Source organism: Macaca fascicularis, chromosome 13, assembly GCF_037993035.2.
Source record: "Macaca fascicularis isolate 582-1 chromosome 13, T2T-MFA8v1.1".
NCBI lineage: Eukaryota > Metazoa > Chordata > Mammalia > Primates > Cercopithecidae > Macaca > Macaca fascicularis.
The window spans coordinates 60,854,583-60,871,168 of record NC_088387.1 but is presented as its reverse complement, the minus strand read 5'-3'; the positions used below and the strand labels follow the sequence as shown (position 1 = coordinate 60,871,168).

At 40.7% G+C, this 16,586-nt stretch overlaps 1 protein-coding gene across 16 annotated transcripts in view; it reads left to right on the top strand.

Moving 5' to 3' along the window:
* Positions 1 to 16,586, top strand: part of SANBR (SANT and BTB domain regulator of CSR) — a 57,922-nt gene that overhangs the window by 21,812 nt on the left and 19,524 nt on the right. For 13 of the 16 annotated variants that reach the window (XR_012422346.1, XR_012422345.1, XM_074011698.1 and 10 more), the window contains 4 exons: positions 1,178 to 1,264; positions 1,376 to 1,486; positions 5,298 to 5,421; positions 10,541 to 10,693. Coding sequence is in view for 14 of the 16 variants with exons in the window: in XM_074011698.1 (XP_073867799.1) it covers positions 1,178 to 1,264; positions 1,376 to 1,486; positions 5,298 to 5,421; positions 10,541 to 10,693 (475 nt within the window). In the remaining 2 variants the exon portion in view is untranslated. Of the gene's footprint in view, positions 1 to 1,177; positions 1,265 to 1,375; positions 1,487 to 5,297; positions 5,422 to 6,102; positions 6,242 to 10,540; positions 10,694 to 16,586 lie in introns of those variants that run through there. The other 3 variants (XM_065527051.1, XM_065527050.1, XM_074011701.1) reach the window with 2 other exon arrangements.

Below are 16,586 nucleotides of genomic sequence, written 5' to 3'. Positions count from 1 at the left end.
GAATTAAAGACATGCTTAGAAGACTCAACTTCAGTTATGCATAATAACAATTAACATTTATTGAATGCTTAACACTATATCTAGTACTCTTTAAAAACATCACTTAACCCTCATAAAACTTTATGAGATTGGACATACTAACCACACTTTATAGTTGAGAAAACAAGGTTCAAAGAGGTTAAGTAGTTGCTAAAGATCATATATCTAGTTATTGGTAGGCCTGGGTTGTTAAATTCTCAAAATCTTTAATGTGGGATATTCCAGTAACAAAGGACTAAAAGAGGCCAGGCAAGGTGGTGCAAGCCTGTAATCTCAGGACTTTGGGAGGCCAAAGCAGGAGGATTACTTGAAGGCCAGAAGTCTGAGGCCAGCCTGGGCAACATAGCCAGCCCCAATCTCTACAGATTTTTTTTTTTTTTTAATTAACTGAGTGTGGTGGCACACAGTAGTCCTAGCTACTTGGGAGGCTGATGTGGGAGATGACCTGAGCCCAGGAGTTTGAGGCCCAGGAGTCTGAGGCAGCATTGCACTCCAGCCTGGGTGATGGAGCAAGACCCTGTCTCTAACAAAATAAAATAAGGCCGGACGCGGTGGCTCATGCCTGTAATCCCAGCACTTTGGGAGGCCAACGCGGGTGGATCACGAGGTCAAGAGATCAAGACTATCCTGGGCAACATGGTGAAACCACGTCTCTACTAAAAATACAAAAAATTTGCTGGGCGTGGTGGTGCACGCCTGTAGTCCCAGCTACTCGGGAGGCTGAGACAGAAAAATCGCTTGAACCCAGAAGGCAGAGGTTGCAGTGAGCAGAGATCGCACCGTTGCACTCCAGCCTGGGCAACACAGTGAGACACCATCTCAAAAAATAAATAAATAAATAAATAAATACAATTTAAAAATGACTAAAAGATAGCTATTTATCAATCTTATTTTTTATGAGAAAATAGATGATTGATTGATCAAGCAGTTTTCATCAGAACTGCTTAATTTTATTTACTTAGATAATGATAAACTGTTGTTTATTTACTTAGAACACTAAAAATGTGTTACAAACTCCCAAAGAGAGCCACTAAGGATTTATTAATCTTATTTTACAAATGCACAGATTGGTTTGTTTATTTTCATCATTATAAAGTAAATGTAGAAAATTAATATTTTGATCATTTGTTGTTAATAGCAAACTTTTTTGTAAGAAGATTGAAAGACTGTTTGATCCTGAGTACTTGAATCCAGATTCTCGGAGTAATGCAGCAACCTTGTATAGGTATGCTAACATGTTTTTTCTTTGATATGCTTTATAATGCAGCTATATTCTGTAATTTACTACATTTACATTCTTCTTCCTGGATGTTTTTTGTATTTTCTTTGTTTATAGATGCTGTTTGTGTAAGAAACTTTTAACAAAAGAAACAGAAAGAAGAATTCCTTGCATTCCTGGAAAAATCAATGTGGATCGACATGGAAATATTGTCTATATTCACATAAGGTGTCGTGAAGATAAAATATATTTTTATATATGTATTTGTTGTTGTTGTTGTTTTGGAGACGGAGTTCTACTCTGTCACTCAGGCTGGCATGCAATGGCGTGGTCTTGGTTAACTGCAACCTCCCCCTCCCAGGTTCAAGTGATTCTCCTGCCTCAGCCTCCTGAGTGGCTGGGACTACAGGTGCGTGCCACGACACCCAGCTAATTTTGTATTTTTAGTAGAGATGGGATTTCACTATGTTGGCCAGGCTGGTCTCGAACTCCTGACCTCGTGATTCACCCACCTCAGCCTCCCAAAGTGCATATTTATAAAAATATAACTACTTTTATAAGGAATAGGATAACATCTTTTTTGCGTGTGATCCAACTTTCATTTAGAAAAATACTTTCAAAACAAGGTAGTTGTTAGTACATTTTATTTACTGGGTAAATGTCATAATGTTTTAAACATTAAAATGATAAAAAATATTGTATGTTAATCTTGAAAGGTATTCTGGTTAGTGCCTTTAAAATGCTGTCTTTTCACTAACAGATTTTAGTTATCTGTACAAATGTTATATTGAATTTTACAAGACAACCAAATTTACTTTCTGGTAAATTTTGGTGGGGAAAATTGTCTTTAGCGTTGTATTTTCTGTCATCTATTTGTTCTTCATACTTTGTCACTATTTCATTAATATATAGGCTGGACGCTGTGGCTTACACCTGTAATCCCAGCACTTTGGGAGGCCAAGGCAGGTGGATCACCTGTGGTCAGGAGTTCGAGACCAGCCTGACCACTGTGGTGAGACCCTGTCTCTACTAAATACAAAAAACTAGTCGGGCATGGTGGCAGACGCCTGTAGTCTCAGCTACTTGGGAGGCTGAGGCAGGGGACTCACTTGAACCCAGGAGGCGGAGGTTGCAGTGAGCCGAGATCATGCCACTGTACTCCAGCCTGGCGACAGAGCAAGACTCCGTCTCAAAAAACTAAACAAATAAAATAAAAATTAGCCGGACATGGTGGTGCACACCTGTAACCCCAGCTACTTGGGAGACCAAGGCAGGAGAATCGCTTGAGCCCAGGAGGCGGAGGTTGCAGTGAGCTGAGATCACGCCATTGCACTCCAGCCTGGACAACACAAGTTAAATTCTGTCTCAAAACAGTAAAATAAATAAATACATAATACGTATTTCTCTTTGTGTTCAAAACAAGTTCTCATTCTGAGTTGAGGGTGGGTGTTGTAACTTGGTATAATGTCTCAGGAGGCAGAAACCTCAAAATGTGTATTCTTTGACAACATCCTTCATCCAGTATCATTCAGGCTGAAACGCAGTGGTGTGATCATAGCTCACCGCAGCCTTGAACTCCTGGGCTCAAGAGATCTTCTTGCCTGTATTCTCAGCATTTTGGGAGGCTGAGGTGAGAGGATTACTTGAGGGCCAGGAGTTTGAGACCAGCCTGGGCAATATAGCCAGACCCCATCTCTACAAAAAAAATTAAAAATTAGCTGAGCATGGTAATCCTAGCTAGGAGTCTGAGGCAGGAGGATCATTTGATCCCGGGAGTTTGAGGTTGCAATGAACTAGGAGCATACCACTGAACTGAAGTCTGGACAACAGAGCAAGACCCTGTTTCTTAAGAACAAAGTTATAAAAAAGTATATACATACATAAAAGTTGTTAGTGGTTAAAAAAATAGGATGTTCACTAAAACATTAATTGTGGTGTTACCTTTCAGTGATAGTATTACGGATGATTTTGATTTTCTTTTTGTTCTTTTTTCTATATTACAAATTTATAGCATGCACTGTTATGAAAGAAACCCCACAAATGTTAAATTTCATATATATATATATACACACACCTATTAGTAGTATGTGAAAAAGTAATTGATACTAACCTCAACATCCATTTTTATTGTTTTATTCAAAGTATTTTCCTACATGTCAGCAGTTGATGTATACTTTTTTTTTTTTTTTTTTTTTAAAGAGACAGTCTTTGTTGCTCAGGCTAGAATGCAGTGGTGCGATCGTAGCTCACTGCAGCCTTGAACTCCTGGACTCTCAAGGCTCCCATATCAGCCTCCTGAGCTGGGACCATGGTTGCGCACCACCATGCCTGGCAACCTGGCAATTGTGTGTGTGTGTGTGTGTGTGTGTGTGTGCGCGCGCACAGGGTTTCACTGTGTTGCCAAGGCTGGTCTTCAACTACTGGCGCAGGCCTCAAGCAGTCCTCCCACTTCAGCCTCTCAAAGTGCTAGGATTACAGGTGTGAGCCACCATTCCTGGCAGATGTATACATTTAAAAAATTGTTTTTAAATTAATTTTTTTTTGAGATAGAGTCTCACTCTGTTGCCCAGGCTGGAGTGCAATGGCGCAATCTTGGCTCACTGCAACCTCCACCTCCCGGGTTCAAATGATTCTTCTGCCTCAGCCTCAGCCTCCCGAGTAAACCCCTCTGACCTAAAATTACTTTTAAGACAAATGTGCCTGTGTAATTTGTAATAGCATCATGACATTTTATTTTTGAGCTAAGCACAAAGCCGGCAAAGTTAGAAAAGACTGAAATAAAGACTTAAAAGAATCAGGTCTATAATCCCAGCAGTTTGGGAGGCTGAGTCAGGAGGACTGCTTCAGGGCAGGAGTTTAAGACCGGCCTGGGCAACATAGCGAGACCCCCTTCTCTACAAAAATTTTTTTATATTAGCCAGGTGTAGGTTTGGCACAGTAGCTCATGCCTGTAATCCTAGCACTTTGGGATGCTGAGGCGGGTGGATCACCTGAGGTCAAGAGTTCGGGACCAGCCTGGCCAACGTGGTAAAATCCCGTCTCTACTAAAAATACAAAAATTAGCCAGGCATGGTGGCATGCACCTGTAATCCCAGCTACTCGGGAGGCTGAGGCAGAGGAATCGCTTGAACCCGTCAGGGCAGAGGTTGCAGTGAGCCAGTATCATGACACTTCACTCCAGCCTGGGCAAAAGAGTGAAACTGGGTCTAAAAAAAAAAAAATTAGCCAGGTGTGATGACACATACCTGTAATCCCAGTTACTTAGGAGGCTGAGGTGGGAAGATCACTTGAACCAAGGAGTTTGAGGTTGCCAATAAACTATGATGATTGCACCACTGCACTCCAGGCTGGGTGACAGAGTATGACCCTGTCTCAAAAACAAAACAAAACAACAATAACAACAAAAAAAACAAACTTGAGTTGCTTATGACCATAGCAAATATGGTTTTGAGCCTTTGCTATTTTTTAACTTTATATTATTTAATTAAAAAATCTATATTACCAAGACCTGATTGTATATTCTGTATCGCTCAATTACTAAAAAATACTTGAAAATAGTGTAAAATACTAATACGTTAATGAAATGTACAAATACATTAATGATTCTAATGTCTAGAATCACCAGTCCTATAACATATGCATTTAGAATAAAGCTTCCATTTAACATATGCCTAATTCCCAGCTGTTGGCCTGTTCAAACTATATTTAATTTGTAATCCTATATCTAGCTTTGCAAAATAATTTGATATTCAAATAATTCATACCTTTTCCTGTTGTCCACCAAATATACAAACCCTGTCTCTACTGAAAATACAAAATTAGCCGGGTGTGGTGGCACACGCCTGTAATCCCAGCTAGTTGGGAAGCCAAGACAGGAGAATTGCTTGCATCCTGGAGGTGGTGGTTGCAGTGAGCCAAGATCATGCCATTGCACTCCAGCCTGGGTAACAAGAACGAAACTCCATCTCAAAAAAGATAATAAATAAATAAAGCAAATCATTTATGTCACTTTCTTGTAAAATTGAGGCTCTTTCCCCAGAGATAAGACATGGGATGTTCATGAGTATTTGAATAGTCTTTTTGAAGAATTAAAATCTTGGAGAGATGTATACTGGCGATTGTGGGGAACAATCAACTGGCTGACTTGTTCAAGATGTTATCAGGTAAGTTTTTTTTTTTAGTATCCTGCTCTGCAAATATTGAGAGCAATATTCTTTTGATATCTGCTGTTTAATCAATGTATTTAAACGTGTTTGGACAATATCCAACATCTTTTTAAAGAAACTAGTGGCAGCTGGGCATGGTGGCTCATGCCTGTAATCCCAGCACATTTAGAGGCCGAGGCAGGCAGATCGTTTTGGCCCAGGAGCTCAAGACCAGCCTGGGCAACATAGTGAGACTCCATCTCTTAAAAAAATAAAACTAGGCCTGGTGCGGTGGCTCACGCCTGTAATCCCAGCACTTTGGGAGGCTGAGGTGGGTGGATCACGAGGTCAGGAGATCAAGACCATCCTGTCTAACATGGTGAAACCCCATCTCTTGTAAAAATACGAAAAATTAGCCGGGTGTGGTGGCACATGCCTGTAGTCCCAGCTATTTGGGAGGCTGAGGCAGGAGAATCACTTGAACCTGGGAGGCAGAGGTTACAGTGAGCCAAGATTGCGCCACTGCCCTCTAGCCTGGGCGACAGAGCAAGACTCTATCTCAAAAATAAAATAAAATAAAAAATAAAACTAGTGGCAAAAGCAAGGGTGCTGCTAAATGTTTTTTGCATCTGGCTTCATATCTCTTGATATGTTTCTTCTTTCTCTTTTTTTTAATTTCCATTCCTGAAACAATCAAAGACTTGTTGAATGTTTAGAAAAGTAACACGTTTTGGCCGAGCATGATGGCTCATGCCTGTAATCCCAGCACTTTGGGAGGTCGAGACAGGTGGATCACCGGAGTTCAGGAATTCGAGACCGGCCTGACCGACATGGAGAAACCGCATCTCTACTAAAAATACAAAATTAGCCAGGCGTGGTGGTGCATGCCTGTAATCCCAACTACTCAGGGTGCTGAAGCAGGAGAATCGCTTGAACCCGGCAGGCAGAGGTCGCGGTGATCCGAGATTGCACCATTGCACTGCAGTCTGGGAAGGAGGGAAACTCCATCTCAAAAAAAAAAAAAAAAAAAAAACCTCACTGTTTTTAAGTGATCAAATCCAGTTTTTCAATGAAAACAATTATATAAAAAAATTTATATAATTTTTATATCCTTATTGCCTTCACTTGTTTCCAGCCAAACTATTTTCTCTGATGTTCTATACATTTCTATAGAAATTCAGAAGCACCTTTGCAGATAGGATGCTATTGATGTGTGCCTTTGTTGTTATAACAATTTTGTTCCCAAAAAGTTTTTGTTTTTTATTAATGTTTATAATAAAAGCATAAGAAAACTTGCTATTTGTAGGAACCTATAATAAACCCTTTTATGGAATAAATAGGTTTTTCTAAGTCACACTCATTCCTAATTAATCTTATGTAGAAATGTAGCGTTCTCGATATATAATTTCTTTTGAATCCCTGAAGTTTTCCTCTCCCCAGTACTTTTCCTCTCTCATTTGCGTGATGATTTTCAATAGAGGGAAGGAAGAAAAGCCTGTCAGAATCTTCAGATTGGGATTTTAAACTGTTTAAGGTCCCACTCGATGGGTTCTACATTACCACAATTTTAAAAAGGTTTGTTGAAGTATTATATACAGTAAAATTCATCCTTTTTGTGACCTTCAACAATGCATACAATTGTATAACTACCTCTGCAATCAAAGCATGTAACACATCATCCTAAAAGAAATTTCTTTGTGCCCCTCTGTAGTCAATTCATTCCCCCACCCTAGCCTCTGGTAACCACTGTTCTGTTTATATATATTTAGTTTTGCCTTTTCCAGAACGTCATATAAGTAGAATCATATAGCATTTAGCTTTTTGAATCTAGCTTCTTTCACTTCAAAAAATGGATATAAAATCTATTCATGATGTTGTTTCATAAATTAGTTTGTTATTTTTTATGGCTAAGTAGTAATCTGTTGTATGACTATATCACAGTATGTTCAGACATTCACCAGGTGGAGGATGTTTGTAGTGTTCTAGTGTGGGGCCATTATGAAGAAAGCTGCTATAAACATTTTCATATAGGTTTTTCTGTGAACATAGGATTTTATTTCTCTTGGATGTATTTATTTCTCTCTTTTTTTTTTTTTTTCTTGAGATGGAGTTTCACTCTTTTTGCCTAAGCTGGAGTGCTATGGCGCCATCTTGGCTCACTGCAACCTCCACCTCCCGGGTTCAAGCGATTCTCCTGTCTCAGCCTCCCGAGTAGCTGAGATTGCTGGCACATGCCAACACACCCGGCTAATTTTTTGTATTTTTAGTAGAAATGGGGTTTCACTGTGTTAGCCAGGATGGTCTTGAACTCATGACCTCAGGTGATCTGCCTGCCTCGGCCTCCCAAAGTACTGGGATTACAGGCCTGAGCCACTATGCCTGGCCTCTCTTCTTTCTTATTACCTAGGAGTAGGATTGCTGGTTTGTGTGGTGGTTTAACACTCGCCGTGCCTAACGGTTTTCCAAAGTCCCAGAATCATTTTGCATTTCTACCAGCTACGTATGAGAGTTGCCCCACATTTCAGTAGCAATTGATATTGTCAGGTTTGGATTTTTTTGTTAATCTAATAGGTATGTAAAGGTCCTCCTCACAATCAGAGTGTCACTTATAATCAAGGATATCAAGCTTCTAAAATCTGACTTGCTCAACATGTCAGAATGCGGAAACTTTGAGAGATTATTTTCCTCTCCTTTACAGCAAATTGAATATTGATTGATATTGAATATTTATTATAGAGCTCATAAACTCATAAAATAGTTTGTATGCAGAATATTGTATATAAGAGAATGTGCACCTTATAGTTTTTATAAGTTCTCAAATTTTTAAAATTAAAAACCATTATGTGAACATCATAATTGAAACTAACACTAAAATTTCTGAATTATAGACAACTAAAAATTCTGAATTATAGACTATTCTTTAATGCATTTATGTTAAAGATCAGTGCTTATCAAATCTCAGCAACTTCAGTACATCATAATATAAATAGAAAAAACAGATCAGTGCTTAGAATTATTAATGTTGTGTTTTTATTTGAATTATCTTACTAACTTGTTTTTTTTAACCTGTTCTCACTCAGAGTCCCTTCTCCCCTGACAGGACCCTATTCAGGGTTTCCCTTCTTAAAGTCTCCCCGAGTGAGGAACTCTCTTAACAAGGGCCCGCTCCTGGTACAATGCTATAGCTTTTCATGCCATCTCAGAGCCCCCCCAAAAAAGAAACAAGTGATCAGAGTACCAGTCAGGGTACCTCCCAAAAGCCCAGCGATCTCCCCTCCATCCAGTCCAAGGTATCACTTTTTCACCTTTTCTGGTCCTTTCCCCGACAGAGATTAATGGTATTACCCATTCAGGTCTTTCTTCACCCCAGGCCTTGTGGGACCGCCCTTAATCATCCAGTGGTACTGCCCCCTTTTAGGATACACCACCGCCACTCACACAGAATCTCCACCCAGAAGCAATGACATCTGGGGTCTTTCCCCAGTCCCCTGGCATGGTATTTCTTACAAATTTTCTACCTCCCACTGGCTAATGGAATTGCCCTCCCAATGGCTCCCCCACCCATGACACAAAAGCCCAACATCCCCTTCCTTTCTTTCCAGATAAAATGGTTTTGCCTTCTCAAGGTCTCCTGCCTTCAAAACCCAACATTATCATCACCCACCAATGGTGCCCCCTGCACAGGCCCAAAAGTCTTGTCCCCTCTACATCTGAGTAAGATATCATCTACTCAAGGATGCTCTCCCTAGCCCACAAGGCTAACAGAATCCAACCTTCAGAGCCCCACAGTATCTCTGAATCCAATAATTTCACCACTCAGAGCCTCAGTTTCCCTCTCCAAACCAACTTCTGGGACTCAGGGTCCATCCCTACCAACCTTTTCTCAGAGCTGGTGGCATAACCTCTGTCTACCCGCCAGCCCCCAGCTGCCTAGCCCAGTGGTCTTTCCCATTGCAAGCAGCACCTGTGTCCACTGAAACTCCACTTAGACAGTGCTTGCACCATGTTCTTTTTTTTCTTCTTCTTTTTTCCCGAGATGGGATCTTGCTACATTACCCAGGCTGGCCTCAAATTCCTAGGTTTAAGCAGTCCTTCTGCCTCAGCCTCCCTAGTAGCTGGAGTGACAGGTGTGTACCATCACACCTGGCCCTATTTTACCAACTTATAAACAATTGAAACCTGATGGTTAATTTGACAATTAAACCTTGATAAGCTTTTATCAAAGTTTTCAAAGCCAATGATTTAAAGTTACGTCATAGTTTTTATTAATACTGATGCTAAATATTTACCTTAAAAATGCATCAAGGGACCAGGCATGGTGGCTCATGCCTGTAATCCCAGCACTTTGGGAGACCAAGGCAGGCGGATCACCTGATGTCAAAAGTTCAAGACCAGTCTGACCAACATGGCGAAACCCTGTCTCTACTAAAAATAGAAAAATTAGCCCGGTATGGTGGTGCGTGCCTGTAATCCCGGCTACTCGGCAGGCTGAGGCAGGAGAATCGCTTGAATCTGAGAGGTGGAGGTTGCAGTGAGCCGAGATGGCACCACTTCACTCCAGCCTGGGCAATAGAGCGAGATTCCATCTCAAAAAAAAATGCATCAAGGAATAACCAAATGAAGCAAAATTTTATTTTTCTTTGGAAAACATTTGAGGTGATTGATCAATTGTAAAATTGAATGTATATCAAGATTAGTTTAATTCATCTGAATTTTGCTTAAGGTGATTTCATTTTTTGCTCTCTAATAGCTTTATTCAGGTGGAATTACACGCCATGAAATTTACTCATTTTATTTTTTTATTTTTATTTTTTAAGTTAGGTTGTGTTCAGAATTTACTCTTTTTAAATCTGCAGTTCACTTTTTTTTTTTGTAAATTTAGAGTTGTACAGTCATCACCATCATCCAATTTTAGCACATTTCTATCACCTCAAAAAGATCCCTTGTGCCCATTTGCTGCTATTCCACATTATAACCTTCCACCCCTGGCAACCACTGATCTATTTTGTGTCTGTATAGATTGGCTTTTTCTGCATATTTCATATAAATGGAACATATAATATTTGGTCTTAAGTATTTTTGAAATGTATAATTTTGTTGTGGAAATAGTAGTTGATTTTATCTATTTCTTTCTTAGGCCTTTCTCTGTATTGAATTTTCACATTGTCAGTACCACTCAGAAACAGTGGTTTATCCTACTGCAGCAAGTTCATTGAATACTGTTGGCACTGGAATTTATCCCTGTTGTAACCAAAAGATTCTTCGGTTTGATCCTACTCAGCTTACAAAGGTGAATTTTGAATATTGCTCTTTTGTAGCTACAGTTTTTAAAGTATAACAGTAATACATTAATGTATAAAAGACTTCCAACAATACATAAATAAGTATAGGAAGAAGAAGTTCCTCTTTATAACACTCTCCCATTTTCCATCTCTTCTTAGAGATAATCACTGTTAATGGTTTCCTTTCAGACCTTCTTTTTTACCTTTCAGGCACAAATTATATATTTTTTTTGTTTTTTCGAGGTTTTTGTTTTTTGTTTTTTAAGATGGGGTCTCCCTCTGTCGCCCAGGCTGGAGTGCAGTGGTGCCATCTCGGCTCACTCCAGCCTCTGCCTCCCAGGCTCAAACAATCCTCCCACCTCAGCCTTCTGAGTAGCTGGGACTCCAGGCACACGCCACCATACTCAGTAATTTTTTGTATTTTTGTTAGAGACGGGGTTTCGCCATGTTGCCCAGGCTGGTCTCGAACTCATGAACTGAAGCGATCTACCTGCTTTGGCCTCCCAGAGTGCTGGGATTACAGGTGTGAGCTGCCACACCCAGACTTATATATGATTTTTTGTTTTGGAAACCAGATCATACTAATAATATTCTGTAATTTGCCTTTTTTACTCAACAACGTAACTAGGGTATCTTTCTGTGCTATTTTATTTAACTGCTGTGTAATATTCCAAGCTATGTATATATCACAATTTAACCATTCTCCTATTAATGAACATTTAGGTGGTTTCTAGACTGATGGTATTACTGTGTTGCAGTGAATATCCTTGCACATATATATTGATGCAATGTGTGAGTATTGCTGTAGGTTAGATTCTCTGATCACAAACACTTTTGAAAATGTTCTGTAATTAAATGTCATGTGTGAATGAAAGGAACCTAAAGCTCTTTATCATCATCCACACAAAAAATACTTACAAAGCACCAAAGATGTGCCATACACTGTGAAAGGCGGAGGATAGCATGTAAAATTGGATCATTTATGCCCTTGTGGAACTTATAGCTGAGGCAGTAATACCAAAAGGAAAAAAGCACCCAAATAAATGTTTGAAGACACATACAGGGCCCTAAATGTCTATAATAGGCTGGTATCATTCAGCCATAGATGTCAAGGAAATCCTCAAAGGAGTTGGCATTAAGTTGAGATCTGAAGGATTCATAGGAGTATGTGAGGTGAAGAGGAAGGGAAAGAGTGTTCTAGTCAGAACAGCAAGGTCAGAAGGAACACAGTGAGTAAAAGAGACTGACAACCTGAGGCTGTCGTAGAAAACATGCATAGTTCAAGACAAGTCTGGAGAGGTAGGTAGGTGTCAGTCCATGCTGGAGCAGGGTGTCATAAGCCATGTTCAAGTTTTTCTTTTATCTCCATTTTGAAAATATCAGTTGCAGTGTGGAGAATGCACACTTGAGGGGTAGTCAGTGGAATCACGTACAAAAGGAAGTTATCATAGTAGTCTTAGAGAGAGATGATGGTACCAGAGCAGTGAAGATTAAGAGAAGTGGATGAATTTAATATTTAAGAGATGAACCTGAAATTATCTGACAGATTGTATTGCAGAGGGAGAGGGGGAAGGATGACTCAGTTTCTTGTTGGTGCTACTGGATAGCTGGTGGTGCTATTCACTGAAGAGGAAACAGCAGACGGAAATCAGGTTTTGAGAGACTCATGAGTTCTGTTTGGATATTTTGAGTTTGAGGTGCTTTCTGAGATAACCAGACAGAGGCCGTTAGATATATGAGTTTTGGAGCTCAGACAAGTGGTTAGGCTGGAGATAATAACTCATAAGTTTTCTTGCAATAGATGATAGTTAAAGCCAGCAGGTATAGGTGAGCATATGAAGAGCAGAGGGAAACTACAGCTATGGCTGGATGAAGCAGCATGAGCCTGCAAAGGAGAATGGTCAGGGGCAGCCAGAATGATAGGAGAAAAATTGAGGATGTTGAGGGAGTAATATTAAAGAAAGAGGAGTGGACTGTGGTGCCTAGTATGGCTAAGAGGTCAAATAAAATAATGAAAGAACTGTGTCCTTTGGCCTTAGTGACAGGGAATTCATAGGTGTGAACAGCTGTTTTGGTGGAGTGCTAGATCCAGAAGCCAGGTTTGTATGGGTTGAGAAATGAGTGAGAGATTAACAAATGGGAACAGTATATATGACATCTCTTTTGGGAAATTTGAGAAAGGGAGGAGATAGATTAGTAATTTAAGTTATGAATATTTGTTTAGTGTTTTGGGGGTTGTTTTTTGTTTGTTTGTTTGAGAAGGAGTCTCACTGTTGTCCAGGCTGGAATGCAGTGGCACGATCTCGGCTCACTGCAATCTCTGCCTCCCGGGCTCAAGCGATTCTCCTGCCTCAGGCTCCCAAGTAGCTGGAATTACAGGCATGTGCCACCATGCCTGGCTAATTTTTGTATTTTTAGTAGAGATGGAGTCTCACCATATTGGCCAGGCTGGTCTCAAACTCCTCACCTCAAATGACCCGCCCATCTGGGCCCCCCAAAGTGCTGGGAATACAGGCGTGAGCCACCATGCCTGACCTTGTTTCTGTTTTGATACGAGAGAACCTTTTAAAAGTCAGTGGGAAGGATCCAGCTAAGAAGGAGAGGTTGATGGTATAAGGTGAGAAGGCAGGGTAGGGTGGGACCTTAACCACATTTAGTGGTATTAATTTCAACAAGAGGGTGGACAGCTCCTCTATTACAACAGGAGAGAAGAGTAGAATGGTTGTAGATATTAGTATAATTGTGTTTTTGTCATTTAGTTGATAACTTATTCCAATCCAATGCTTTTTCTGTTCTCTAAAAAGTAGAAGATTAAGCCATCCACTAAGAATAAGAGGGAAAAGGGAAGGTTCCAAGGTTTGAGGGAAGTATGGAAGGTTTGAAATAGTATTTTGAAAAATAGAAGAGTGAATTTTCCAGAGAAAATGTATATTGCCAGGAAGTTTGAGAGCTCACTGGAGATTGGCAGTCATAAGTTCACAAGATAATTCATCATGCCTGTTTATATCACTCTCTCCAGTAACCCTTGGCTGCATGAGTACAGGCAGGGAGAAAATGGGTAGTTGAGTTCATCTAGAGTTAAGATTTTGCCAGATGGGGATGATGAAATTTAGGGGCAAGGAATCTGGGATATTGGCGTGAATGTTACTGAATGATGGGTCATGGAATTTAAACTGGATTCGTTTTCTTGTATTTGCAATCCGTTACCAACTTTGATTACTTAAAAGTTTTATCGGTGAGGTAATAGATTACTTACATAACATTTATTCTTAAAGTTTTAGTTATACATTTTACAAACAAAGATACTTAAATTGGGCATGAGACGTTAAGCAAAATTAGATTACTTTGCTAGACCCAAGATATTTCATTAATTCATCATTACTATTATGTTTTTTTCAGTAACATGATTTTTTAGTCTTTACATTTCCTTCTAACCACATTAATTTTTAACCTCATTAATTTGTAACCGCAAATTTACATTTGTGGTTAGTTTGTTTCCATTTTAGCTATCACATTTCCACATCGTTTCGAGCAAAATATATTTCTTTGTAGGCATCTTTAAAAAAATATATCAGCCGGGCATGGTGGCTCACGCCTGTAATCCCAGCACTTTGGGAGGCTGAGGCGGGCGGATCATGAGGTCAGGAGATCAAGACCATCCTGGCTAACCCAGTGAAGCCCCTTCTCTACTAAAAATACAAAAAATTAGCTGGGCGTGGTGGTGGGCGCCTATAGTTCCAGCTACTCAGGAGGCTGAGACAGGAGAATGGTGTGAACCTGGGAGGTGGAGCTTGCAGTGAGCCAAGATCACGCCACTGCACTCCAGCCTGGGCAACAAATCAAGACACTGTCTGAAAAAAAAAAAAATTATATATATATATATATATATATATATATATATATATATATAGGCCAGGCACGGGGTGGCTCATGCCTGTAATCCCAGCACTTTGGGAGTCCGAGATGGGCGGATCACCTGAGGTCAGGAGTTCAAGACCAGCCTGGCCAATATGGGGAAAACGCTGTCTCTACTGAAAATACAAAAATTAGCTGGGCATCATGGTGGGTGCCTATAATCCCAGCTACTCGGGAGGCTGAGGCAGGAGAATCGCTTGAATCCAAGAAGCGGAGGTTGCAGTGATCCAAGATCAGACCATTGCACTTCAGCCTGGGTGACAGAGCAAGACTCTATCTCAAAAAAACCAAAATATATATATGATGAATCTTTTGTTGATATATATGTTGCTTGTATCCCGGCTGGGCACGGTTGCTCATGCCTGTGATCCCAGTACTTTGGGAGGCCGAGGTGGTCAGATCATGAGATCAAGAGATCGGGACCACCTTGGCCAACATGGTGAAACCCCGTCTCTAATAAAAATACAAAAATTAGCTGGGTGTGGTGGTGTGTGCCTGTAGTCCCAGCTACTTGGGAGGCTGAGGCAGGAGAATTGCTTGAACCCAGGAGGCAGAGATTGCATTGACGTGAGATCGTGCCACTGCACTCCAGCCTAGCAACAGAGCAAGACTGTGTCTCAAAAAAAAAAAACAGGAGAAAGACAACAGGCACTTCAGACAAAAAAACAGTTGTTCTGTAAACATGAAAACGACAACCTCATTTGTGACTGGATAGGTACAAATTAAAGCCAGAATGAATACCAATGCACATTTACCAGAATGACTAAATTTTTTTTTTTTTTGAGGTGGAGTCTTGCTCTGTTGCCCAGGCTGCAGTGTAGTGGCACAATGTTGGCACACTGCAACCTCTGTCTCCCAGGTTCAAGCAATTCTCATGCCTCAGCCTCCTGAGTAGCTGGATTACAGGTGCCTGGCACCACGCCTGGCTAAATTTTTGTATTTTTATTAGAGACGGGGTTTCACCATGTTGGCCAGGCTGGTCTCGAACTCTTAACCTCAAGTGATCTGCCTGCCTCGGCCTCCCAAAGTGACGAGCCACCATGCCCAGCCAGAATGACTACAATTTAAATGTCTGACCAAGTGTAAGCAAGGATGTGGAGTAACAGAAATCCTCGTATACTGCTGATGGTAATATAATTTGGTACACATGAGCACTTGTGTACTGGGAAACAGACAAAAGAATGTTCATAGCAATATTATTTTTAGTAGCCCCAAACTAGAAACAACCCATCTATCAGTGGTAGAAGAGGTAAATAAATGGTGTATATTCAAGCAGTGAAACACTATACATTAAAGCAAATGTTATTATTACATGAAATAACATCGTTGAATCATAAAAACATAATTTTTTTTTTTTTTTTTTTTTTTTTTGAGACGGAGCCTTGCTCTGTCACCCAGGCTGGAGTGCAGTGGCGCGATCTCGGCTCACTGCAAGCTCCGCCTCCCGGGTTCACGCCATTCTTCTGCCTCAGCCTCCCGAGTAGCTGGGACTACAGGCGCCCGCCACCACACCCAGCTAATTTTTTTTTTTTTTTTTTTTGTATTTTTAGTAGAGACGGGGTTTCACTGTGTTAGCCAGGATGGTCTCGATCTCCTGAACTTGTGATCCACCCTCCTTGGCCTCCCAAAGTGCTGGGATTACAGGCGTGAGCCACTGCACCTGGCCTTTTTTTTTTTGAGACAGGATTTCACTGTCACCCAAGCTGGAGTGCTATGGCCTGATCACTGCTAATGGCAATCTCAACCTCCCTGAGCTCAAGTGATCCTCCCACCTCAGCTTCCTGAGGTAGCTGGGACTGGAGGCATGCACCACCACACCCAGCTAATTTTTTTCTACTCTTTTAGAGGCAGGGTTTTGCCATGTTGCCCAGGCTGATCTCAAACTCCTGGGCTCAAGCAATCCACCCACCTCGGCCTCCCAAAGAGCTGGGATTACAGGCTTGAGCCACCTCACCCAGTAGAAACATAATGTCAAGCAAAACAGGT